The sequence below is a fragment of the Pyxicephalus adspersus genome, chromosome 4, assembly GCF_032062135.1.
Source record: "Pyxicephalus adspersus chromosome 4, UCB_Pads_2.0, whole genome shotgun sequence".
In the NCBI taxonomy this organism is placed as follows: domain Eukaryota; kingdom Metazoa; phylum Chordata; class Amphibia; order Anura; family Pyxicephalidae; genus Pyxicephalus; species Pyxicephalus adspersus.
In genome coordinates, this window is record NC_092861.1 from 64,113,236 (window position 1) to 64,138,753 (window position 25,518).

General features: G+C 35.6%; 1 protein-coding gene across 1 annotated transcript; it reads right to left on the reverse strand.

Annotated features, from left to right (window-relative positions):
- Window positions 1-818: 818 nt before the first annotated feature.
- Window positions 819-24,182, reverse strand: HMGCLL1 (3-hydroxy-3-methylglutaryl-CoA lyase like 1). Its single transcript, XM_072408459.1, has 10 exons — window positions 24,052-24,182; window positions 21,508-21,650; window positions 19,662-19,739; window positions 17,738-17,845; window positions 11,688-11,783; window positions 8,313-8,461; window positions 3,734-3,797; window positions 3,294-3,482; window positions 2,491-2,616; window positions 819-1,006 (listed from the first exon to the last, which is right to left on the reverse strand). Exons 2-10 carry the CDS (start codon window positions 21,601-21,603, stop codon window positions 905-907), a joined length of 1,008 nt encoding a protein of 335 aa, XP_072264560.1. The 5' UTR covers window positions 21,604-21,650; window positions 24,052-24,182; the 3' UTR covers window positions 819-904.
- Between the last annotated feature and the right edge of the window lie 1,336 nt (window positions 24,183-25,518).

Below are 25,518 nucleotides of genomic sequence, written 5' to 3' on the forward strand. Positions count from 1 at the left end.
TGTGTGTGTGCATATATATATTTATATATATTATGTACCACCCACAATACCAATAATGCAGGAAATAATGTAGCCGCCTATGTAGGGTCATCATCAGAAATTTCTGGGCCCCGTACTAGGAAAAGTTCCAGCATTCTTTATCTGATCAGTGCCCCGTGGAGAGGTACCCCATGCCCCCCCCCCCCCCCCCTCAATGGTTTCCCTGCTCCTATGGTATGGTATTTATCTGTCACTATAATCTGTTACTAGAGAATGTCACTGTCAGTAAGAAGAAACTGTTACTACCGAATGTCACTGACATGCCATACTGGTGAACCAGTCTGTCACTGGATTATCATGTTAGAATCTGTCTTTGGTTGATATTATTATCTGTGGGTTGTTGACATTTGCCTCTGGTTGGAAAAATCTGCCTGTTGCTGGCATTATCAATATGTGATTGTTACAGCATATTATTTTCGTTACAGGACACACCCACTTTAAATTGGTCATTCCCCAAATTTGCTGCACCACCCCCTAACTCTTAGACTTTCCTATGTATGTGTACAACAAATAATGTTAGCCGAATGTCAGATTATCTGGTTTATTAATAGACCTGATATTTAGGTTAAGTGAAAAAATATTATATTATATTTGTTTTAGATTGTTGGAGACATTATCCCGAATCCGTGGATTTCTGTAGAATATGTCCGAAACCCCCTCCACCATTTACCGCCATAAGTAGGCTACAGTAAAACTGCTGGAATTATAGCAATCATACAGCTGTTCTGACAACATACAAAAGACAAACACTTTGAAGAGGAGGTATACATTGCATAATATTTTAAATATTTAAAACATATCAATTTTATTTAGTGCTAGGGATAATACATTACATGCTGCAAGAAAGTTCCAACAGCTAAGTTAGTTATAATGGAAATGTTGCCATTGCCACTTTTGAGTTTGTCTTTTTATTTAGGACGGAGCAAATAAAATGACCGGCTTCCATGACTTTGGTTTGGTTAACTCCCTATAAAAAGGAAAAAAAGAGAAAAAAATTACACACAAAATACTTCCATTAAATCCTAGCTTTGACTTTACCATGTTCCAGGCTACACTGACATAAATAACCCACCAGTACAATACCATATAGCCCCACATTTTGAATACTTGGCTTGCAATTACAATAAAAACCATCCCTTGTAAAATTGGCCAGATGTTACCAGATCAAAACAAATACATTTACTATTCTAATTTTAAAATGGTTAGTCTTCTTTGAGTTTACAGTAGCTTAGGCTATTTGTTTATTTTACAATACGAGGTAATGTTTTAATTGATAGATTAAAAATAGATTGCAACATTCTATCACAAAGTTCTGTTTAAGTAACTTGCAAATGTAATTCATAATCTGTAGTTTTGGTTCCATGTTTTCTGTGCATTAGAAGAGTAAAATACAGATTCACAAAAGGATAAACATTTTTTTAATATGGATGTGTGCTCCAGCAGCTCCTGAATTAATGTCATTGTAGTGCTGTGTTTATATTACATTGTGCTTTCACAGGCTGAGAAGTGGCAGCATGGTGTGCCCGTCAGTTCATAATATTTGTGTTGTGACCAGGCAGCAGAAAGTATAGTTCATAAGTTTAGAAGAGCAATGATTTCTATTTACTCTGTGCTCGTTAACAGCTTTAGAGAAAAAAGCTCCCATTTTAATGGCAAAACAAATACATAAATTGGTCTGATGAGTGCTTGACAGAATGATTCTGCATCTCAAGCAGGCAGACTCATCAGATGGACTATATGTACATTTTGCATAGTACAGATACACACAGATAACAGGTTAAATCAGTCATGAACGAGGCACTTTAAAACGGTAGCAGTTCATACTGAAATTGGCTAAAATACAAATATATACTATATAAAAAAATGCTAGGTCTCCAAATCAGCTTTCTACCTGGGGATGCAGCAGGCACCTGTACATGGCTGATATCTGACAATACTTTATTAACGGGACTGCTATTTGCCTATGAAAAACAACCTGACATGGTATAGTTGTGCCATACATTTGGCCCTCAGCCTACAATTTACGCCTAATGAGGACTTCAACTGTGGAAAGTGTGCCAAAATAGTGCAAAGAACTATACAGCAGTATTGCCTATAGGCTCCACAGGCTTCCAGCAGATCATTTTTTTTATGTGAATCTCTTGAAGCAAAGGAGCAGGGCTTTGCTTCCTAATTTTAGAGATACCCACTCACCCTCTTCCCTGATGACAGGTTATCTGATGGGATGGGGGCTGATCAAAAAGCAGCAAAAGAGTTTAGGAGGCATGGATGAACAAAATGAAGCAACAACAAATGACCCTTGCATTAGAAATAAGCTAATATTTAAATACTATAGGTACCCTCAGCCACAAGACACATAAATGTGCCATATAATAGGAGCATTATGCTTATAGGTTCTTTTGGAAATGTAATGAACTAAACAAACAAGTCAGAAAATGTTCTAAGGGTTACCGTGTGAATTCCAAGGCCATTTAGCATATAAAGCACATCTTCTGTTGCAACATTCCCAGTTGATCCTTTTGCATAAGGACATCCACCAAGACCAGCCACTGCACAGTCCACAACGCTGACTCCCATCTGACCGATACAAAGTCATGAACATTGGACAAACAGATGATTTCATGTTACATAATGGCATCCACAGAAAAGCTATACAGGTGAATTCTCATTCCCAGCAGCTGGCCCAAGGGTAACATTTGGCTCCCAGCTAAGCTGTCATAACTGCCAATTAAAAAAGTAGAATCTCCAAACTGTATACACATCGCATTATATATTCTAAACAATTAGTTCAATCTCACCCCCTGTTTATACCTTATATCTCAGTAGTGAAATGTCTTTACCGTAGTTTTTAGTCCTGCCCCTTAACACCAGGCAATAACAAGGTGTTGCTTTTGTTGATGTGATTTCTGGGTATTTTTTATACTCTTTCGAATCATTAAGGAACATATATTATGGCAGCATAAGTTTACTATATTATAACCATTGCTGTAGGGAGCAGCTGAATGCCCTGTCTGGGGAAAACCTCTATCCTGCAAATAGGTCAAAAGCTTGGAGGATAAATTGGCAGAAATGTTAGAAAGAACAAATCTAATTTGTATTTAATCTGTAGTAATCTACAACACTGCTCAAAGTGTTTTGGCTTCAAAATAGCCTAGCATTTTAACAAAACAGGTGGTATTTTAAGGTGCTTCTGGGTGCCTGCATTTCATACCTATTTACTTTTTAAAGTTAAAGACCTTCATGAAATGCTTTACCTGTAATGCTGTTAGAATATTAGCAAGAGCTTGGCCATAGGTGTCATGACAGTGGACAGCCAGAGCATGAACTGGAATCTCTTTTATCACAGCTTCAAGCATTTTCTTCATGCTACCCGGTGTTCCCACTCCAATAGTGTCTCCAAGTGAAATCTCATAACAGCCCATGCTATACAATCGCTTTGATACCTAAGTAAGACATAACATAATTTAAAAATTTTATTGATAGTTAATAACAAAAATGTAAACTACGGAAGGAAGGTTAGTAGTGCTAGATAAATTGGACAGGATACACATTTATTACCTGAAAATTTGGTGGCTTTGCAAGAATCACAATATTTAAAATGAATTTTAGACCATACCCAACTATATTTAATTGCAGACCAAAAACCAACTAAATAAGTAAAAAAAAAAAAATTACAGCAAACAAAGTTTCTCACCTCTGCCACTTTACTAGCTTCAATATTTCCTTCGTAAGGACAGCCTAATGCACAAGACACATATCTGTAAATAGAAATATGCAGTATTTAGCTGCCTGATCCATATATAGTTACATAAGCTTAATAGCTCATATCCTTCATAAATATTAATGTTCATTTGTTTGCATAATCAGGAAGCTTAGTAGGCATTGTTGACAAGTCTGTTGTTCCACAATTCCAATCTGTTGCAGGTCTTTATATGACGTTCAATGTCAAGTATTTTGGCACATTAAAATGTTTTACAGTGCAATGTTTCAATTCAGTCTTATGTTTCTGGTTGAAATGTTGTTTATTATTGACATCTGGGAAGAATATTGAACCTTTACCAAAATCCTTTCCATTTCCAGGCAGCACTGCATAACACATATTTATTATCTATATAAAACAATTCATCAGCTTTGTAATGTTAACGCTGTCTGCTATCTACACATGTGTTCACACATATAAATGTTTTATATTTTTACCATATATTTTATATTTAACTCATCACTTGTTTCTCGCCAGAGTCTGTTATCAAAAGAAATGCTATTCTATTTTTTAAATGCTATAACATATATCAACCAACACCATCAGCACTGTTAGAAAACAGTTAAGCTATTGTGAATTGTAATGTATCTAATCTTGCCTAAATTTAACTAATTGACTTTTTATTTATTTACTTGTATTTATATAGCGCCAACATATTACGCATCGCTTTACAAAGTCCGTAGTCTTATCACTGACTACTCACTAATAATGTCCCTACCAAAGTTCTATGTTATTAGCCCAGTCTAAGACCAACTATGAGACTAACTACCCTAAATGCATTTTTTGGAATGTGGGTGGAAACCAACGCAAACATGGGGAGAACCTGCAAACTCCCTTCAGATAGTGTCCTGGCCTTACAAGCTGTTGTGTTTGAAAATAAATTCACATTGTAGAACACTGGCAATCTTTTTTAGGGACTAGATATAGGCAAGAAAATCTACTTCTCCATACTGAGAACCTGCTCACAAATTAAAAAGCAAATCACAGAAATTATGGCTGGGAATCTGCCACTCTGGGGCAACCAGCAAAGAAGTTTCCTCTTGATTATAAAGAAGGGGCTGCTGCACAAAAAGCAGAGACTAAAAAGGGCTTAGACTACCCAGGTGGGGGAGTTATAATATAGCATTTTTAATGAAGAGGAGAGGATGGATGATGATGATTTGGACAGTGCCATGAGTGCCAGTGATTAAAAGGAAAGTTCTGAGTGAGGGACAGAAAAGCCGAAAAGGAGAATTCTGTCTAGGGGAGAGGTCCCAGTCCCAGCCACTGGCTTTGCAGCTGCTTCTAGACTGCTTCAGTGTGTGGAATCAGCCCATGTTTGACAAATCCATAGCCTGGTTTGCACCACAGTGCCAAGTACCCAGAATCCATTATCTGACTAAAAGGTGATCCATACTCTCCACCATCTTATGACATACATTGATGCACCAAGTGACAGAAGACAAACATGAGGTTTTTAGTGCTGGTGGTAATGAGGAGGAAATGCACAAGAACTGCATTCTTAACTTCTTATTCTTAACTCTATCTGAAACCAAAAATGCTTTTGCTTTGAGATACAATTTAGGCTGTATCTTAGGCCCAAACAAAAATCAGGGTAATTGCGTGACCAGATTGACTCATTCATGGAGGAAAGGGCAAACACCAAGCCTACCCATTTCAGGAGGGAGTTTTTATTTTTTTTAGCAAGAGTTTGCAACTAAAACCTCAGATTGTTAAAGCACTTTGTTTTTCTAGTGGCTAGCAGGTAAGTGTGCTGGGAATTATTTGTATTGTATGACCAGATGTGGTGCTATGAAAATTATCAATGTTCTCATATTATAAAAATGACATTATTAGTGAAATGCTAAACATGTGATTTCATAATGTGTTGTATAAATCCTTGTATAAGGCATGGCAAAAGTTTGCATCTTTAATAATTTACGTTAGCTATTAAAGGGTATCACCTAAACTTTCTGCAGAATATGCTTGAAAAACATTTCACATAAATATTTCTTTATTCCTATATTTTCAGAAAATCCAAGGACAGTATAAAAGAGCAGATGGCCCACATGGTTAAAATGTGTTGTTCTTCACAAGGTCTTAGCAACATATTGTATACAATAGTAAGCGCACAGATTAAAGAGCTGGATTTTCTCCAGCGTGTGTAAACAGCCCTTTATCCTTAATAGTTGCACAGATGGAGCATGAGTTTGAAAGTGTGAGTTATGAGAGACAGGACATGAACATTTTAAAAAACGATACAGTGGCTAAATCTACAGTTTAAGAGCCAAATACGTATTACGCAGATAGTTATGTGTTTGTGATTGTGAGAGGCAGAAGAAATGTATTGCAAATATGCCACACAGAAGAATATCACATTCAAATATTAAGCAAAAAAAATGTATCAAAAAGATAACTTTGGGTCTGCAGGTATATTGATGTTGCTTTTCCTGTAGATGTGACTGTAGTGCCTGTAGAAGGAAATATGAGCCTGGAGAGTATCAATGGTATGTTCTTAATAGCACAAAATTGTCAGTGTACTGTACTTTTATGTTAATGAACCTTTAACTCTTTTGCTGCCTGAGACTATTTATTTATTTAATTTTGTGCCTGCATTGTAAAAGGCAGAAGGTTACTAATAGTTGTTCCAATGGTACTCAATAGAAATATATTACTTTCATTGATGCCACATTCCTCAAACATTGTCATAACAAATGGTTTAAAATGTAAATTGGGATTTTATAGGCATCCTGAAGTCAATTGCATCACAATTAGAATTTAAAAATGCCAGGAAGCTTAGTTGATTATACATTTAAAATATCATAAATAACATTACAAACACAAATTACATATAGTCTCAGTACAACATTGACCCGACAAGTTTCTCAGAAAACCAGTCTGCTTCAACAGGGGTCTGTTTAAGATTTACAGTAATACATTCCAAAGATCACTATTTACAGGTCCATGTAGATGCTTTAAAATTAGCCTATCACAACACAGATAAGACAGTAGGATCAGAACATATCCAAACCAAAGAAGGTCCAATGGGCATTGCTAACTTTAAAAATTAATTGCATAATAGGGGAATAATAATGCAGCTCCAAAGTTTCCCTCTATGCAGGGAGGGGAGATCTCTTCCTTACCTTCTATTTTAGGACAATTCTGTTTGGAAATGAACATGGAAGATATAAAATAGGGGAATATTTGGAAAAAATGGCATATCAAATTTATTTTAGTACACACAAACACAATATAATCCTAGTCTTGTAAAATATTAGAAATTAGGTTGCAAATAGTTAGTAAATAGTCTAATTTTCTCCACTAGGGTTTATAAAAGCCTTAACAGCATTCAACTGTAAAGTTATCAAATAGGAAAGATACATACTAGAGACACATTTGGAAAGAATGTACTGTATTTGACCACAATATTTTGTATTTTGGCTTTTTAATCATGTTTTGAGTCATGTTAATTTCTTCTCTGCATTCCCAAGCAGGAAAAAAACTTTTAAAAAGGATATTCCTCTGGATTTTATACTCTTCATATTAGAAAGTTGCTGATTTACATCACGTTGCATGTTGTTTTACATTCCCACTGGAAAATTGCAGGACAAACATCCCTTATGATCCCTATGTGACAGCCATTGAGCTTTCTGGTGTTAATCTGATCCATTTAATGAAACAAGCTTTAAAATTGCTACAGAGTTGCTTGTATGAGTAGCATAAGAGATCGTCATAGGACAGGGTATATGGTAACAGTACACTAGTGGGGTCATTAATAACAGAAAGTGGATATTGCTATCTTTACTGATGGGGGGGTTATAGCTTCTGCCATAATTTACACATTTCCTAATTTGCTTTCATTCTAGGTAATGTTTACTACCTAGACTAGATGTGCAAACTTGCATTGTGGTTGCGGCACAGACACCAATTTCCCATGCCAGTGAATCACCGCCTTGGGGGAAACCCTACATGTAGCTTCTACCCACAGCAGTCTCAAAGAAAGTTAATCTCAAATCTGTAGACATGTGCTCTTTAAGAACCAGCTCTGCGGTGTAAACAATCAAGCCGCTGGCACTGTGTCAACCATAGGGAGCCACGCAGAATCCAATTCATACCAAGGCAGATCTGAACCTGTCCCTGCTTTCTTGCTTCTCAGTGTGCTTCCTTTTATTGGCTGCCATGTCACCCACTACAGGATGCATGGGGCGACTGGTAATCAATATATTTAGAATACTAGAATATGGTTTTAGATACCTGTTGTGGGCAGAAAATAATACTAAACTTTATTACATTGGCCATCACAAATAACAGGTAATATTATTAATAACAAATTTATATAGTACCAACATATTACACAGCGCTGTACATTAAATAGGGTTTGCAAATGACAGACAGATACACACAATGACACAGGAGGAGAGGAATTTGCCCAAAAAGGGCTTACAATCTAACAGTTCTAGAATCTTGTTTAACAGGCTGGCTTTAGCGGACGTTCGACAACATGGCGGGTTGAAAAAATAAGGAATGAACCTACCCACGCACAGGAATGTTCATGGCAAAAGCTGATTTTATGACTTCTTCAAACCTTGACATACTTTCTTCAATAGAACAGTTTATGTTCTTCTTACTAAATGTCTCTGATGCAGCACCAAATACAGACACTTCTTTAGCTCCTGCTGCAATCTGGGAAAAATCACAACAGAACACATACAAATCAAATATTTCTCATAATAATGTATAGTAATTCATATTTAAATGACAAGTGAAATAAAAAGACACCTATCAGCATGGGTTAAGCTGTCCTGACATAACTAGTATTGTCTGGATTGAGTTCAGGCAAGTTTTTTTGATGTTTTTTTAATTGATAGGTGTGTCAGTGACCACATTTAAGAGAAAACACAGTTCAGCCTTTAAAGTGCCATCTATGGCTAGTTTGCAGCATTTGCTTAATAAATAGAGTTCTAAGTAAATAGGAAGTCTTCCTTCTTTCAATCCAAGGATAATGTAACTCTAAACAACTGAAGAGTTGAAAATATTTATAACACACATACACAAATAAACATATACATGTTTTAGAAATTGATTTGTTCAGCAGTAATTTGGATGTGTGAGGTAGCAAAGTAAGGGGACATATTACAGTTGAACTCCAGCTCTACCTTCAGTATTGTACAGTTATTCAGGCTCTTCTCCTGTACTGATAATACTCATTTCACTGCACACACTGACATGATATGGTGTAATCGAGTATATATGTGGTCCTCTCCTCCTCCAGTGTCACTGTATGTATCTGTTTGTCATTTGCAACCCATATTTATTGTACAGCGCTGCGTAATATGCTGGCGCTATATAAATCCTGTTTAGAAATAATGTAAACCCCTGCTGGCACCACCCACAAGGCATGAATTGCCTGCACTGCACAGAAAATTGGTGATGCCATCTAACATAAAGACATATAAAAAGGGGAAAATATATTATTTAAAAAATGTCATGACCATGGCACTGTAAGTACCTACACTTGGCTTAAGCTTTTTGCAGAGTTCAGGCAGGGAAAGGCAGAAGCAATCAATCAGTAATCAGTTCTAATGTGCTAACAGGCAACAGTGAGAGGTTTGATACATTTACAGTTACAGAAAGATTTGCTTATCTTCCTGCTCCTTCTCCTTTTACTGTTCATTCACAAGATGGGAGAAGGACAAGACCTGTCAGAGTAACATTTTACCAGAACAAAAAAAACAGGTCTACTGTCTTTCTAGTCTGTGCTGTTTGGTAAAGCTATGTTAACTTCAGGATTGGAGGGACTGATATATACATCATTTGAAAGATAACTATTTATTATGTAGTTCACTTGTGTATCTAGCTCTTTTTATTATGTTACTCTTTAAATGAAACTTCACAACCTGGTAAATCATTGATTTAGAAAAACCATGTGCACATTTGTTATGCATCCTTCCATCGGTGGCTGTACAGATAGGTGGAGTCTGTGGGGCCTTTGGTGTGTAAGGCTATGCACACAAGATGATTCTTGCCTGATATGAACGGTCGTGCTTGTCTTGGGCGAAGAGGAGAGTACATGGGGGCACCGTTCACTCATTCTCCCTCTTCGCCCCTCCATACATTAGAACAGCGCAGTGCGTTCAGCACTCATTTGTTCATCTGTCACTCTTTTAGCTGGAAATGAAAGATTGTGACAAAAATTGCATGGTGTACATGGTGGCTAAAAATAAAACTATAACATATTAATGCTACACCACTGTGATACAACTAAAAAAATTTTATTAGCATATGATTGGATCATTGAGATCAAATGGTGCTTGAGCTCACTGACTAATCTGAAATAATCTTGCAAGTGAACTGTCTGAACCTCTTTAGTAAATCAGTCTCATTGGGTCCATTTGGAATATATCAAACAAAAAACAACTTTTTAAAAAGAAATCAGCCCATTAGTCTATAGCAGTTCCTTGCTGTATAGACATTCAATAAATGAGTAGAGCATGTCCACTTTTAAAGAAAAAAAAATCACTTTGCAAAGAATAACCAACGATGTGTTTGTATAAATTCCACACTAGAGCTCTGTAAAAGTGAAGTTTAACCCAATCCTCTTTATTTATTTCTGTAAAATAAAATCATTAATCTTGGGTTAAGTTTTTGTTTTGTTTTGTTTCTTATATAGTCTTTTAGAATTCTTTTCAGGATATGACATTCTGTTGTGATCACATTTCACCATTGTGAATAAACAACCAGTTGTTTGAATTATTGCCTGGCTGATTGTTCCTCAGTGGAGGTGGAAATGTGAATTACATAGGCATGCAGTTCTCATTGTTCTCAAGGATTCAACTATAATTTTGATTAGCAGCAACTACATTGTGAGAATATATTTTTTTTGTTAAATAAAATGGTATATATATTTCAATAATTTAAAAACATGTACATTTATTACCTAGAAATAGGTAACTAATCATAATGGTAATACCAATATTATTATTATTATCATTAATATTAATAATAATAAAAAATTATTAAACATTTTTTTAGCGATTTCATTAAGCAGCTCTGTACATTAAATAGGAGTTGCAAGTGACAGACAAATATATACAATGACATAGAAGGAGGAATGGACCCTGCCCATAACAGCTTACAATCTTTAATATATGAATATCACTGGACTTATTATTAAATGCTGTATATTTTGCCCTTTATGTATTTCTAGCATCCCATTCTTCTAGCATCCCACCTATAATACAGTAAGCCTTTCTGCATATAATTGCAGTGAAGCAGTAAAATTATGACTTCCTTAGCAGCTAACCATTGTGGAATATGGGGAGACAAATGGCATTCAAAGGGAATGTAGAGTCCTTAAACATTTTAAATATAATGTAAAGTACAAGGTAAGGATATTAAATTAATATAAATAATAGTTTCAGCATGTGTTACTGTTATGAAAACTTTGTTCCCAGGATTTTCATTTCTGTTTTATAGAAATATATATTGAATAGCCTCCATTTCTATCTTATGCTACTTTATCTTATTAGTTAACTTTCCCAGGGTGACAATTTACCTTTAACACATGTGAGGTTTAATGGATTTTAGATGTGTTGTTTTTTTTTTGTAATTTTTACCATTGCTCTGTCAATGTGTCAATTCCTGAGTGTGGAAGACAATGTGACCACTTGATTCCACCACAACACATTGTAAAAGGATGTTCCCATGGAACTATTGCCACTTTAGGTGTTTAAACAAGAAATTTAGTCAGGATAAAGGCGATGAATACCAGGGGAAGTATATGCTGTACAAAATGTGGGTGCTTAAATGAAAAAAAGTATAACAGAAATAGCTTTAATAGATTGGAAATTTGTTGCAGGTTCTGAAAAGTAGCAAGAATAAAGCAATAAACATGATATAATATACCTACCGCAGAATGAAACCCTTGTACATTGGGTGTAAGAACTGGGTACTGTACACCAGCAAACTTCTTTATGCTTCTCATGACATCTGTATGATCTGACATCTGAAACAAAATTACATCAGGAATATAAATTTTAGGAGATCATTTTTCACAATTAGTTTAGTACAGAACTAAATTCATTTTGAAAATAGTTAATTTAAATACATTTGTAATTCTATTTTTGCGTATTCTTACCCTTAGTTAGCCATAATCAGCCTTAATTAATTAACTCCTCCTTCATCCATTTTTCCCCCAACTATGATTTTCTGCTGTTTTGTTTTTACCATTGAGATACATATATTATACATATAAGTATATAAAATGAATTTAATCTATACATTCTTAATTTAAAAATATAGGTTTTTGTTTACAATTAACGTTATACCTAAATACTTCCATACAAAATAAAATTTTTTTTTATAAATTAATAATTTTACAAAACAAGAATTCACTTTAAATGAAAATGAACCAGCACCACCTAGTGGACACATTGAGAATGATACCAGCTGTTAGACAACTACAGCTGTACATTTGCCCATGTCTGCATAAAACCTTTCGTGTACATTAAAACACATTTACCCATCTCTAGGTAATTGTTACATACACTGGCAATTGATAATTGTTAGAAAAACAGATACACTGGGTGTGTGCTGGGAGCTGAGAATCTTCACACAATCTATTGTGTCACTTTAATTATCCTATTATGTAAAAAGCAAATTCCTGTTCGTGTATTTAATGATTGAATAATTCAAAAAATTCTAAACAATAATTCAGACTTATTTAGTAAATCTGCTTATTATTAAAAATTTAGAGCAGACCCAAATAATATGGAAGTGCAGAGACACTTTAAGCAGATGCATATCTGGATACACACACACACATAGTGTCAGTAGGAATATAGAGGAAAAGTCACCTTTTTTCTGTGTCTGAGGTTGGATATTGCCCCACTACCACCTAACTGTATGTTATGAACATCTGCCCAGCCTAGATACTTAGCCGTTTCTGCACAAATCAATACAAATTGCTGATTTGATAACTTCAAAACTGATTGAGAAACCTAGGATATACTCGATCAGCCTTCCTTAACCTTTTTAACACTGAGTAACCCTTAAAATAAAATTTAGGGCCCAGGGAACCTGCTAAAACCTATTTACTAGGTGTCAGTGGGAAAAAGCCTTCTTAAATTGGTGGAATGTCTCCCTACAGTGGTGGCTAAGATAGACACCTAAAACCTTCATTATTTGATTGATGAATTGTGTATCTGGCTCTGCCAAATGGTGTCAGTCGCAGAACTATGTGGAAGGTTAACCAACCACAGTTCTACAGAATCCCATTTGAAAATGCCTGTACTAGATTATGCAGGTAAAGTCTGGCAAATACTGAGTCCTTTATGTAGGATACCAGTAATACAGATTTGACTACCATTTTGCCTATTGTAATTAGCAGTTTCCATGTTCTTTGGGGTTGGTTTAGACCAGGGGTGTCAAACTCAGGCCCAGAGGCCAAATCTGGCCCCTAACGTCCTTTTATTTTTTGGCCCACAAAGGAATCCTAAATATGAACTGCAGCTTGCCCACCGCTGCTAGGAAATAGCATTGCTACTACAATTCCCAGCATCACTCGCGTGTATAGACCAGCATTGGTTTGTATTATAGACGCAAATAATGTAGTGAGTTTTAGTAGCAGCGTTATTTCAATGAGAAGGGAGTTTCAGCGGCGGGACACTCATAAGATTCAACTCCGCATTGGCCGTGTCTGTCATTTCCAGCACTCCTTTTCCTTTCTACTCCAAGGCATGGACTTGAATGGTTGGATTTTCATAGAAGAATATTGTTGGTATTATTATTGTTAGCCTGTGCAAAAAGGTTACCATTGAAATTTAACTCAGAAGGCTACAAATAGAGAAAGAGGCATAAGATTTTTTCTTAAATAAAATTAAAAAAAAAATGTATGCCTCTATTATATTCTCTATTAAAAGCTTGTTCTAGATTGAATGTGAAGCAAATCCTCTTTGTTTCCATATGAAACGGGTTTATATCTAATGAGAAGGTAAAATTTCCTCAATTTTTTAAATAAATTTCAAGGTTGGCCCGCAACTTTGTCTGTTTTTAAATTGGGCCCTCTTTGTATTTGAGTTTGACACCCCTGGTTTAGACTAACAATAAGGCAGTTAGCACCCCTTTATTTTTCATACCAACTGCTTATGTGTGAAAAAAACAATTCAATAATCCACTACATGAAACATTCTGAATGAGGGAACCATAGACAACTGCATGTCCAAGCATTATCTAGGTATGACTGAGGGCTGAACAAACTGTGGGACCAGTGGATGCATTTGTGGATGGAAAAACTAACTAACAAATGCCCGGAGATCTGCAAAGAACATTATATACAGATTTGTCAGGAATTTGTCAAAACAAAATGCATTCAGCCTTAAAAAAATGTTGATACCTGGATGATCATAATTTGTGGATCCAGCAGATCCACACGCCTACCTACACTTGGAGGTCTATTTATAAATGTTTTCATACAAGAATCACGCAACTTTTTCGTAAGATTCATACATTTCTATAAATAAACCCAATCTGAAAGATTTGTGAATCTTGGGTGAAAAAGCCCCTGGGTGCATCCTATACATTCTAAAGGCAATTAAAGATAAATTGCAAAGTTTACTATACCAAGTCACTGTGGCTTGAAATGTTACGGAATTATTCTATAAGTCAGAGAACACACAGTTCTCACTTGCTTTTCCCATGGGTATGCATACATTTTACCTGTAATACAATATAAATGTATATTTCAGTTTTCAGTGGCCCACACTACTGCTTCATTTTCCAAACATTTAGAAAGCCTTTCATCTTCTGGAAATTACTCTTTCTGGCTTTTTTCCCAGGAGTATAGTATTTTTCTTAGTTACCTTTATAACTTGTTAGTGGTGGTTAGAAAGCACTCTACATGGTTTCATATTCACAAAGTGCTGATTGTCACATTGTTTGTGTTTCCATCTTCTCTAGCCAAAAAAAATCTTTATGAAATATTATTAGTAACCATGAATGATCCTAGTGGATAAATACACCTTAAAAAACTTCACAGTCCTTAATATTTTATTATTTACTAACCACTGCAGTGTACAACTGTTTTGTTTTTTTTTTTTTTTTTCTGTAAAAGTAACAGGAAGTAACTAGAAAATATAGGGCTGATAACTTTATCAAAATTAACAAATTATGCTCGAAATTACATCTTTTTTCCTTTTTGTTGGTTTCACAGAGTTTTGGGGGATATGCTTTCCAACTAATAGTTCTACAACTACAGGATCAACTACCTGAATGTCCCTCATTATTAGGTGACCTGCAGACTTTAGACTTTCTTGTCTCTTGCAGCCTTTATAGATAAAAGTAAACTATACTACTGATTTTCTCCTAAATTCATTCAACCATATTGAAGTTTTATACTACGCAACCAGTGCCTGACCCATCTTTTCCTGCTTCTCTCATCTTTTCTGACCATTTTTTTTAAAGATACCTTAAAACAGTGTTTCTCAACCAGGGTTCCTCCAACGGTTGGAAAAAAAGGTAGAAAGACTCCAACTTGGTCTATTCCAAGAGAGGAGACACTCTTGAAATAGACAGAGTGCATGTGTTTCTACTCCTTTTTTTTTCTATGTATATTGTAAGGGGTTGGGTCTTTACATGACATATAAGATTATCCTTATCCTCTTTTTATATTCCTCTAAGGGTGGCTAGGGGTTCCTTGAGCAACAACCAACTTGTGTCTCTCAGGTCAGTTTAAGTTACACCAATGGCTTTTTTGGTGTAACAGTGACATTTTTCCCACTATGCTAATATACTTTGAGCTGTAAATATAGAAGGGGTTCCCTAATGACCTGAAAGTTTTTTCAAGGCTTCCCCCATGTAAAAAAAAGGTTAAGAAAGCCTGCCTTGGAATAATGGTATCAACTAGTATATTTGCAATAACATAAAACATTGAAATAATTTTATTCACAGTTAAACATCTAAATTGTAATACATTAATCCACATCAAAACCAGCAAAGTCTTTGTACTAATTCATTGGACTTTGAACTTTTCTATAACCCCCAAATTTTGACCTTTCAAAGCTGCTGTAGAGAGGGTGGTCTGAAACATTCCCAATAGCTCTAGTGGGCCCTACAATAACAGAATTATCAGCAGACAGTCAACAAATGAGAAGAATTTTAAAGCCTGGTTGCCATATCAATCACACTATGACAGTTGCTTAGGTATGGGATTGGTGATTAGTACTGTTATTCATATCTGAAGAATCATTGTGTGGGCATTTTCTCTACAAACAGATATGTCTAAAATAGAGAGAACTGTGACTCATATATTCTATGTCAGATGTAATTTGCCAGGACAGATTCTGCATTTAATATGCTGCGACTAATATACTTTGCTTTCACAAATAGAAACATAACATTTCACTAAATAAAAGACAAAATACTTTGTACTACCACCTACAGGCATTTTCTCCTCTCCTCTGTTCAAAAGTAATGAGTTATCTGAGTTTGGGAATATTGTTTCCTTAACCTCCAGTTTAACCTTCCAGTCTGCCTCTAGCTGGTTGTTCAGTGACCCAAGATCTCTAATTTGAAATCAATACAAAGGCTTATTGTATACGCAATTAAGTCTTCAAGGTTCCCAACTCAAGTTTTATCTAGTAGAACACTTTTCTGTTTACTAAAACATTTCATTGGTGCCTTTGTTACCATAAAGTATATATAAGTTATAGGTCATTTTTTTTCCTTTTGTGTGTCTGTCAGTATAAAGAAAAAGGAAAGAAATTGGAGAAGGTGACCATTGACTATTGTAAAGATCCCTGGAAAACTCTAAATATCTTGCTAGAGGCAACCTGTCTGTGTAACCACAACATTAAAGTCTTTCATATGGCTTAATGTCATATCACTGCTGCTTCTATTGCAGCTTAATGTTTCATTACTCCTTCCTTCATGTTCATGGTTTTCAATCTTAGAAAAAAACAACAGAGACATTGGTAGCTTCTTGTATGATGTTTGTGAAAAGAGTTTGCAGCCAACACTGTGGTCATTAATCAATCAGTTGCGATTGAAAAAATACATTTTTTTTTTCCTGTATTTTCAGCATTTTCAAATGAATGGCTAAACCCTATGCCAATATCCAAGCTATTCCACTAAGCAAAGGTAACTAATATTAAATTTACCCTCAACATAAGGCACAACCAGGGCAACTAGAATTGTAAAAACCCTTCTGAGATTTGCAAGACTTGTTAGGACGTCAACAGGATAACAACAATTTAACAAAGATTTTTTATTTACCTATAACTGACAACAAAATACAAAACTCATTCTAAAAAAAAGCTCAGACAATCAGAATTCTCACACCTTGAATCCTCACGCCTTATTTATTCAATACACAATTATTGAATTGATTGTTAATGTTTTGTAATATGCAGTCCTTGTTTGACTCTGCAAAGTGAAGGTTCTGTGGGATACAGGATAGGGCTGGCTATAAACATTCCCCAAAATAAGTACAGAAAGCTAAATTTGGCAACGAAGGGCTCTATTTATAAAACAGGGAATAATACATTCCCTTAAACATTCCCTTGTGGGATTCTTCCAGCTCCATGTGTTTTTTTAGTGGTAATAATTGATCCCATAAGGGAATGTGACATTAGTTTGTGAGTTCATTTGACAGACAGTTAGTGACATGACTACGGACTGTAAGCGGATGCATATTATGTCAGGCGTTTATTATAAATACTGGACAATAATAATAAAATTGCCAGTTTACCAGGGTTCACTTTAAGAGCACCTGAATATTAACCAAGAAAAACAGGATTTTTTTTCTTGGATTAAGATGATTAAAGAAAACACAATTTCACTAAATTCACTTTGCAAAGTGCAGACTTACTTATCCGTTAGCAAATCAGCCTCATACTTTATCCTCAGCTTTATCAATATATGTAATACATGAACTAACGTGTTATAAATATTAGAATATTTTACCTGCGGTACCCATTTTGAAGATACAAAACTGGTGACTTCTATAACAGGCAGCCCTGCTTCTGAAAGGCGGTTGATTAATTCAATTTTTACATTGGTAGGTACAAATTCCTATAAGGAAAAATATAAATACATATATACGATTTGTCAACATTATCTTCTCCTTATCAACATTTTAAACAGTGCATCATTTGTTTTTTATGGATCATATTTTAGTTCATATAAATGACTTTAGGTAGCACACATTGGTATTTACCAGATGAATCTATCATTTGAGGAATCATTCAGCAAAGCTTTGCCCAGTATTTGGAATACATGCCGATAACTAAGTAGGACAAATGCTATTATGAATAACCTGGAAACTAATGCAGCCAACTCATCTGCATCCATATCCATAACATATAACATTTTTGTTCTTGAGTTTATTTGTCCTTTCAGCATCCAAACGTATGTCTCTTAATTCATGGCATACACTCGAAGGTGATTGGGTATATTTAACCACTGTAGTAGGCATAGTGCAATGGACAAAATATTAGTAAAGGGCCTCATAACAGGAATGAGAAGGGAAAAGGACAGGACAAAAAAGGGTTAATTGAGTATGGGGGGCAAAGGGGAAAGGTAGGGTCAAGGATGAAAGGATAAAGGTAAGCAAGAAGAGAGGGGGAAGGTCAGTAGAAAGAAGAAAAGAGAAGTGTACTTGCCCACCTACATTCCCCCTTTTTGGTTTGGTAACATATTGGAATAGATGGGAAAAGGGTATACGGTTTTTGTCATGGCAGTATGTGTTGCAGGTCTAAAAATGAGGGTAAGGATAGGTGAAGCAACAGGGAGTGGAACCCATCAGAGGTATGGCGTTCCTGTTTTAGGTGGAGCCTCAGGACACATGGTTGTCAGGAAGGCCAGGAGGAGCTGTAAGTGCAGGTACCATTGACCCCGAGGCGGTGTGGTACTGACTGGGGGCATCCAAAACGGGAGTATCCGCAGGAAGATAATCTGGTTGGGGCATTAGAAATATACATGGACCTGCTACTCTATGTTAATGCAAATGTATTTGTAATAATATTTTTGTTATGTTAATAAAAAAGGCTGCAATGGTCTATTTTATTACAACTAATGTCTGCTTTTTTTAAAGGAGTTTGTGGAATTGGGGTATGTGGGTTTGTTGGAGGGGATTTTCATCTTTTCTACCCTAGTCATGGCTTTTTCAAATGTGTATATCATGTGTAGAAATAAAATTGCATCACATATATATGGAAAAACATTAACATGTACAGGAGGGCATTTGTGCATAAAAGGTATGTATATGTTCTCCTCTCTATCTATCTGATTTGTCAGATCTGTCCTAATAAAATAAAGAAGTGATTTCCTTGCACTGGGATCACTACAAATGTGCAGAGGGTGTTGTCATGCTTTCCCTATTCTCATTCTGCCTTATTCCATGCTATGCTCTATGTATTCTCTATTCCACACTGCCTCATTATGTATTCTGTAAGCTGTGTTCCCTGTTCCACCCTACATCATTTCTACTGTGTTTTATTCTACACATCTTTATTCTCAATCTACCTTATCTATGAATTCCCTATTCCACAATGTGCATTGTTTCTTTCCAACTACCTAATTCCATACACTGCACTGCACTTTCCCTGGTCATTCTGTACATACATCATACATCATTCTGCTCTGTAGGCTTCTTGTTCCACATCTCCTTATTCAGTATTCTGCACCAAGCCTTCTCCTTTCCACTTTGCCCTATTCTGTGTTCTGTGCTGTGTGTTCTCTATTCTGTATCACCTCATATTGTAGTATCTGCTCCTATTGTCTGCTCTTCATTTGCTATTCCACGTCTCCGTATTTTGCACTTGTTTCTTCTGTTTGCTAGTCCACATTGCATACTTTTTTCCAACACACTTATCTATGTTTTTTTTACCTTCTCATTTTGTAATCCATCTCTTGGTCCAACTTCTACTATCTTGACATGTTGAGGAAGGCCTGTTGGATTGGGATCCTTAAGGACAAGAAATATTTATAAGAACATTTTAAAAAAAAGAATTTAAAATATTTCAAATTTAAATTCATAAAATTACTTTACTATTACTACTTCAAATTACTAATTCAATAAATTTAAAATTTCTTATGATGCAGAGATGAAAGCAACAACATTAGTCAGGACTAAGGTATGCAGATGTAAGAGCAGAACGGACGTTCAGTTCAGGTGAAGAATAAAAAAGGGGATGGGTACAGCTATAACTGGTTCCTTTATTCCCCAGTGGCACAGTCCCAACAGTGACTTACTTTTAGACTCTAATAATTGATTTTTTTGTACATTTTTGTACAGTCCCCATTTTTATTTAGCAAATCTGTAAAATGTAACAGCATACAGCATATAATCAATTTATTTCCTATACAGTTGTGCTTGTCCACAGGCATATTTGCTGTGCAGGACATCCCTTAACTATCATTGTTTAGCTTCGGCAGTCATTCATGCTGAGGTGCATAGGAAGAGGTTTTGCTCTTTTGCTGATTTTTTATCATAGTACTAGTTCATGAAACTCTTTTTTAACATTTCATATGGAAAAAAAAGAATACTTATTGAAGCTAAAGAGAGGGGTATGTGTAAAGAAATATATATGTTGCAATCTAGAAGGGTATTGTATTTTAACAACCCTGACCATGAGTCCTCGTTTCTTCATGGGGCTTAAAAGGTTATATATCTAAATAGAGTGCAGCTATCAGCACTAGATACAAAAATCCTTCTTATGGACAATAACAATTTTATGTTTATTATGGTCATATAAGTTTCAAACAGAGCAGTTGTCTCAAATCACAACACGTTTCACCCTTAGGCTTCCTCAGGGGTGTTGTAGAGACCATGGCAAAATTGTTAGCCATGTTAAAGGTCAAAGGGAAGGGTGAGGGTTATTTCAATGTAATAATAAAGAATTAACTGGTTAGTCAAATCAAACATTCTCTAGTCCAAAAGGGAGGGGAATGGTAGTAAGTATAGTTGTTAGAATAGAATGGGTGTTTGCTACAGAGTATGTGTCTTTATTGGTAATGCAGTCTCTGGATTGCTGGTTTCACTGACAGCACTTTCAATGCACATATACAGATTGCTAATTTGATAAAAAGAATTTTACAACATCAATTATATGCCCCATTCCCATGGAGAATATAGACAATTGTTTCGATAGCAATACAAATAAACAAATTGGCATGATGAATAATGCACATTTGCCAGTTAGAGTATGTTACCACATAAATATAACAATTTAAAAAAATTCTGGCTCATGTTTGCAGCTACGAAATGGTACAATGACTTCAAATGTATAAAAATCTCAGGTCATTTTATTGATCATTGATAATAGAACCTACACATTGCACCCATTCTTATATATCACATTTACTCTGTTTGCACTTATGTAAAAGATAAATAAAAACGTATCTCTTTTGAATACTGTGTGGGTTTTCCTTTTTTTCTGTTCCATTTCACACAGCTGTCAACCACTTTACTGCAAGATTGTCCCCCAGACTGAGCCAGCATGGCTCTCTGTTTATTTGTAGAATTGCTAAATAATAAATCAACTGTAAAAAAAAAGTTGGTTTATTCATACAACTTTTTAAGTCTGCATAAATTCAGAATATGTAGCAATATATAGAAACTGGGGGTTAGGATATGGGTAGCCTGGGCTTTAGGCACTTATATCAGTTCATATCAGTCATTTTTCTTTGATAATTTAATTGCATATATTTTTTAAAAAGTACAATTTTAGTACCTGTTCAGGTATGGTTACATCTCCAATCCATATCTGTTCTTTCAAGAGATGTTGGTAACTTAGGCAGTGCTTTACTGCAGTTGGTACATTACCCATTAGGAAAAAAGGTGGATCAGGCTTTCTGGCTGCCAAGTTTTAAATAACTGAAACAGAACAACAATAAAATCCTTTTAAAATTCAAATCTGCTTATAAAGTTGAGATATTTTAGTCATACAGTATATGCATATAGACAGTGACAACAGTTACTATTTTAGATTTACAACATTTTCCTATAACTAGAGGTGAGTAAAATGTAAATAATCTGAAAAGTTAATAGCAGGTCTCAGCCAATCTTGCCATGGAGAATGACAGTGGTCATCATCTACTTTACCTATCAATGAAAGGTAAAGAAGGATGATGACAGGTTAATCTGTCATATGTTGGACCTGAACTTGGATTGCTCAAACAGTCTTCGACTGATCCGGTATCGGTCCATCCGTGTTGGAATTGTCTCTGATTGGTACTCACCACTAGCTATAACTAACCCATACCCAATGGTAACCATATATTCCCTGGATCAGAAAAAAACAACAACAGTAATTTACAGTTTGCATTGTGCTGTTAGTCACATTGATAAATTCATAACATTACTTGGTACATTTATTTTTAATGTTCTATTAAATGCTTAGACCAAAAAAAAGAAACTATGTTTATGAAAGGGGGGAGGGGGAATTAGATATTGATCCAGAAATAAGTTGCTGTTCCACGGCAATTCCACACAGATTTTAATTACAGTGAAAACATTTAGTGTAGTGTGTATATTCATTATTTAAGGTATTAAAACTAAGTACACAGGTATGTAGCTTTATTATTATTATTATTAGTAATAAAAAACAGGATTTATATAGCGCCAACATATTACGCAGCGATGTATACTAAATAGGGGTTGACAGACTAATACAGACCGTGATACAGGAGGAGAGGACCCTGCCCTGAGGAGCTTACAATCTAGTAGGTGGGGGAATTTACACACAATAGGAGGGGAGAAATGTAGTGGAGGGAAGTAGTGACGGTTTCAAAAGACAGAAGATGGGTAGGCAAGTTTGAAAAAATGGGTTTTCAGTGCTCTTTTAAATGAGCAGAAAGTAAAAGCAAGCCGAATAAGATGAAGAAGACCATTCCAGATTCCAGGTTATGAGTGAGGAAGTCATTAGTAGGTCATCAGAGGAGCAGAGAGAGTGGCTAGGAGAGCTTTTTTCTATCAGGTCAGAAATGTAAGTGGGACAATAACTGTGTAGGGATTTGAAGGCAAATCACAGGAGCTTGATAATGATTCTCAGGTGAAATGGATGCCAGTGTATAGAACTGCAAAGAGATGCAGCGGAAGAGGAGCGGTGGGAAGGATGGATGAGTCTGGCTGCAGCATTCATAATAGATTGTAGAGGAGAGAGTCGGGTTAGTGGAATACCAGAGAGGAGGATGTAACAGTAGTCCAGACGAGACATAATAAGAGCATGTACAAGGAGTTTACTTTATTACCACATATTAATAACTGCTGGACATTTCTATGTGGGAAAGCACAGCAGAATGCCACTCACTTATCCTCCTCCTACCCTCTATAAAGAACAGAATAGTGCTGTGGGTACAGCGCTAGTTCATTTATCTGTACTTGTAAACAATCACAAAATTTTATTTCCAGCGACAATCTCCTAACATCCATTTGACGTCTGTATTGCGTTTTAGTAGTATTCATAGGAATATTTGTCACTTGTTGGTATTTGGTAAATTCTTTTCAAGAATGAGTTAACGAGATCACACACTGTATTAAAGCCCCAATTTTGCTAACACTATACCCATTGTGTACACTGCATGATAAACAATGCAACATGAAAATTTAACTCTTGTGCCACAGTATGTGTGGATAGGGAAAGGGGGATCAGGAAGTCCAATGGAATCATTTTCCAGCAAGGGTCTCAGAAAAACAGTGAAGACTGCGAAACTGAAGAATTAGTAATTGTTGTGATGACCTCATGACAGTAAAGATTTATAAGGCTTAGTAGAGAAAAGTAGCTTTTCATACCCAAAATTGTAAATTAACTTATCCTAAATTATTAAAAGGAATTCACAATATATAAATATATATATATATATATATATATATATATATATATATATATACATATATCAAATACATATATCAAACACACATTGCAGCATCATGAGCTTATGAGTAATACAACAGAGGCTTTTCTGCTTTCTCTGTGATATGTTGATTGCGTCTTTAAAATCCCTTGCTAAATAAGATGCCTTGCTATTTCACTGCGTCATTTTCCAGGTCACTAATTGATTCCATTACTATCCTCGTACCTATATTTGTCTTTTTACATTGTGCAAGGGCACTGAAACCACATTAAATACACATACAAATAAAATTATTTTCAGTTCCTTCATTTTTTTTACAGATCTCACAGACAGAATGTTGACACAGTACAATAAATGGGATTTTCTTCTTATTTTAAATTATTCTATTCACAGTTGAGCCTAAATAATTGTTTTAATCTTACCCATGATAAACAGAGCTGCATGCTGTAGGTTTTACATCATCAGGTTGCCAGTATAGATTCCCTGCCTGTGTTCTAATGCTGTGTGTGCTCTAGGCATGCTCAGTTCAATAAGCTATCACATCTTAAAAGGGAAGAGACAAGCAGCCATTTAAAGGGGAAACACTGCAACGTCATTGATACTCTTCTACCTTTGCTGTGCTTGTATTTCTGTGAAGGTCATTAGGAGCTTCAAGCTAAAAAGCAGTCATCTAGAAAATGCTATGTAATCCAGCTAGACTAGTAATTCTGCTCAAGGAGTCATACCCATAATAGTTCTTAACTATTTATTAGCTGTTCAAGATTTGACCTAGTACAAGCTTTCTAGTAGTAGAACATCGCACAATAAAGCCTTCTTATAACAAAGATATTCACTTGTCCTCTTCCATAATATATCTCAAATTAGGAGCATTATCCCCATTCCTAAAATGGCAGATTTGCATGTTGCCATGCAACCCATTCTTTTATGGCCCAACAGCCACACAGTGTATATTGCAGATATAGCACAATATATATATGTAGCAATATACCAATTCCCCTCCCTATGTTGTGCCGCATACCCTGGTATGTACGAGTAATCCCAACAAAAAGAAGCAATGGAAAGACAGGGTACTTTGAAATGCAGCAATGTATTAGAGAGCAAAAACAAGTTGAACATTTATACCAATATACATGACCAACTTCAACTTCAAAGTACCCTGTCTTTCCATTGCTTCTTTTCTTCATATATATATATATATATATCACATAGATGTTTATTGCAGTTGTTTCAAGATGTTTTGGTCATAATATAAATTCTGTGAGGGAAGGACATAGGACAAAAATTCTAAAAATCTGTATGCAGTTTCATCACCCAACAACGATAATCTTTAGGATTATGTAGAAAATGTAAAGTTAAGGCTAACACCAGTCTTGCACAGTTGTACTTTCTTTGTTGCTGTACTGAACTGGGTTCCAGCATGTCCTATAGAGCCCAGTTCATTTCCTAGCTGACCCTCTGTCCCCTGTCTTTCCCCAACTGTGGCAAGGGCTATTGTTGGGGCAGAGAACCATATCCCCACAAACTGACCCCTGTGATTTGAGTTAATGCAGGGGGCGGGCTTTTTGGAATCTGGAAGCCCTATTTAATAAGGGAAAATGAGTACAGGGGTACATAGTACCCCTTATCTATTTCCTAAAAGAGTTTTAAATATCCCTAGAAATAAATACACCATGCTGTTGTTTGTCCTTTTTTTAACTAATACCTAACTTGCAGGATCCTTTGCTGCAATGCATACCATTCAGTAATATTCTTTACAGATTTGTATTAATGTGTGTTTTTTTTATATCTGCCTAAATTCACCTGTAAATGGCCTTTTTGAGTTAGTAGTCAGTATGACATAGTTACCATGTTTCATTCACTCAACTTTTACTCCACTCAGCCAAGGGAAA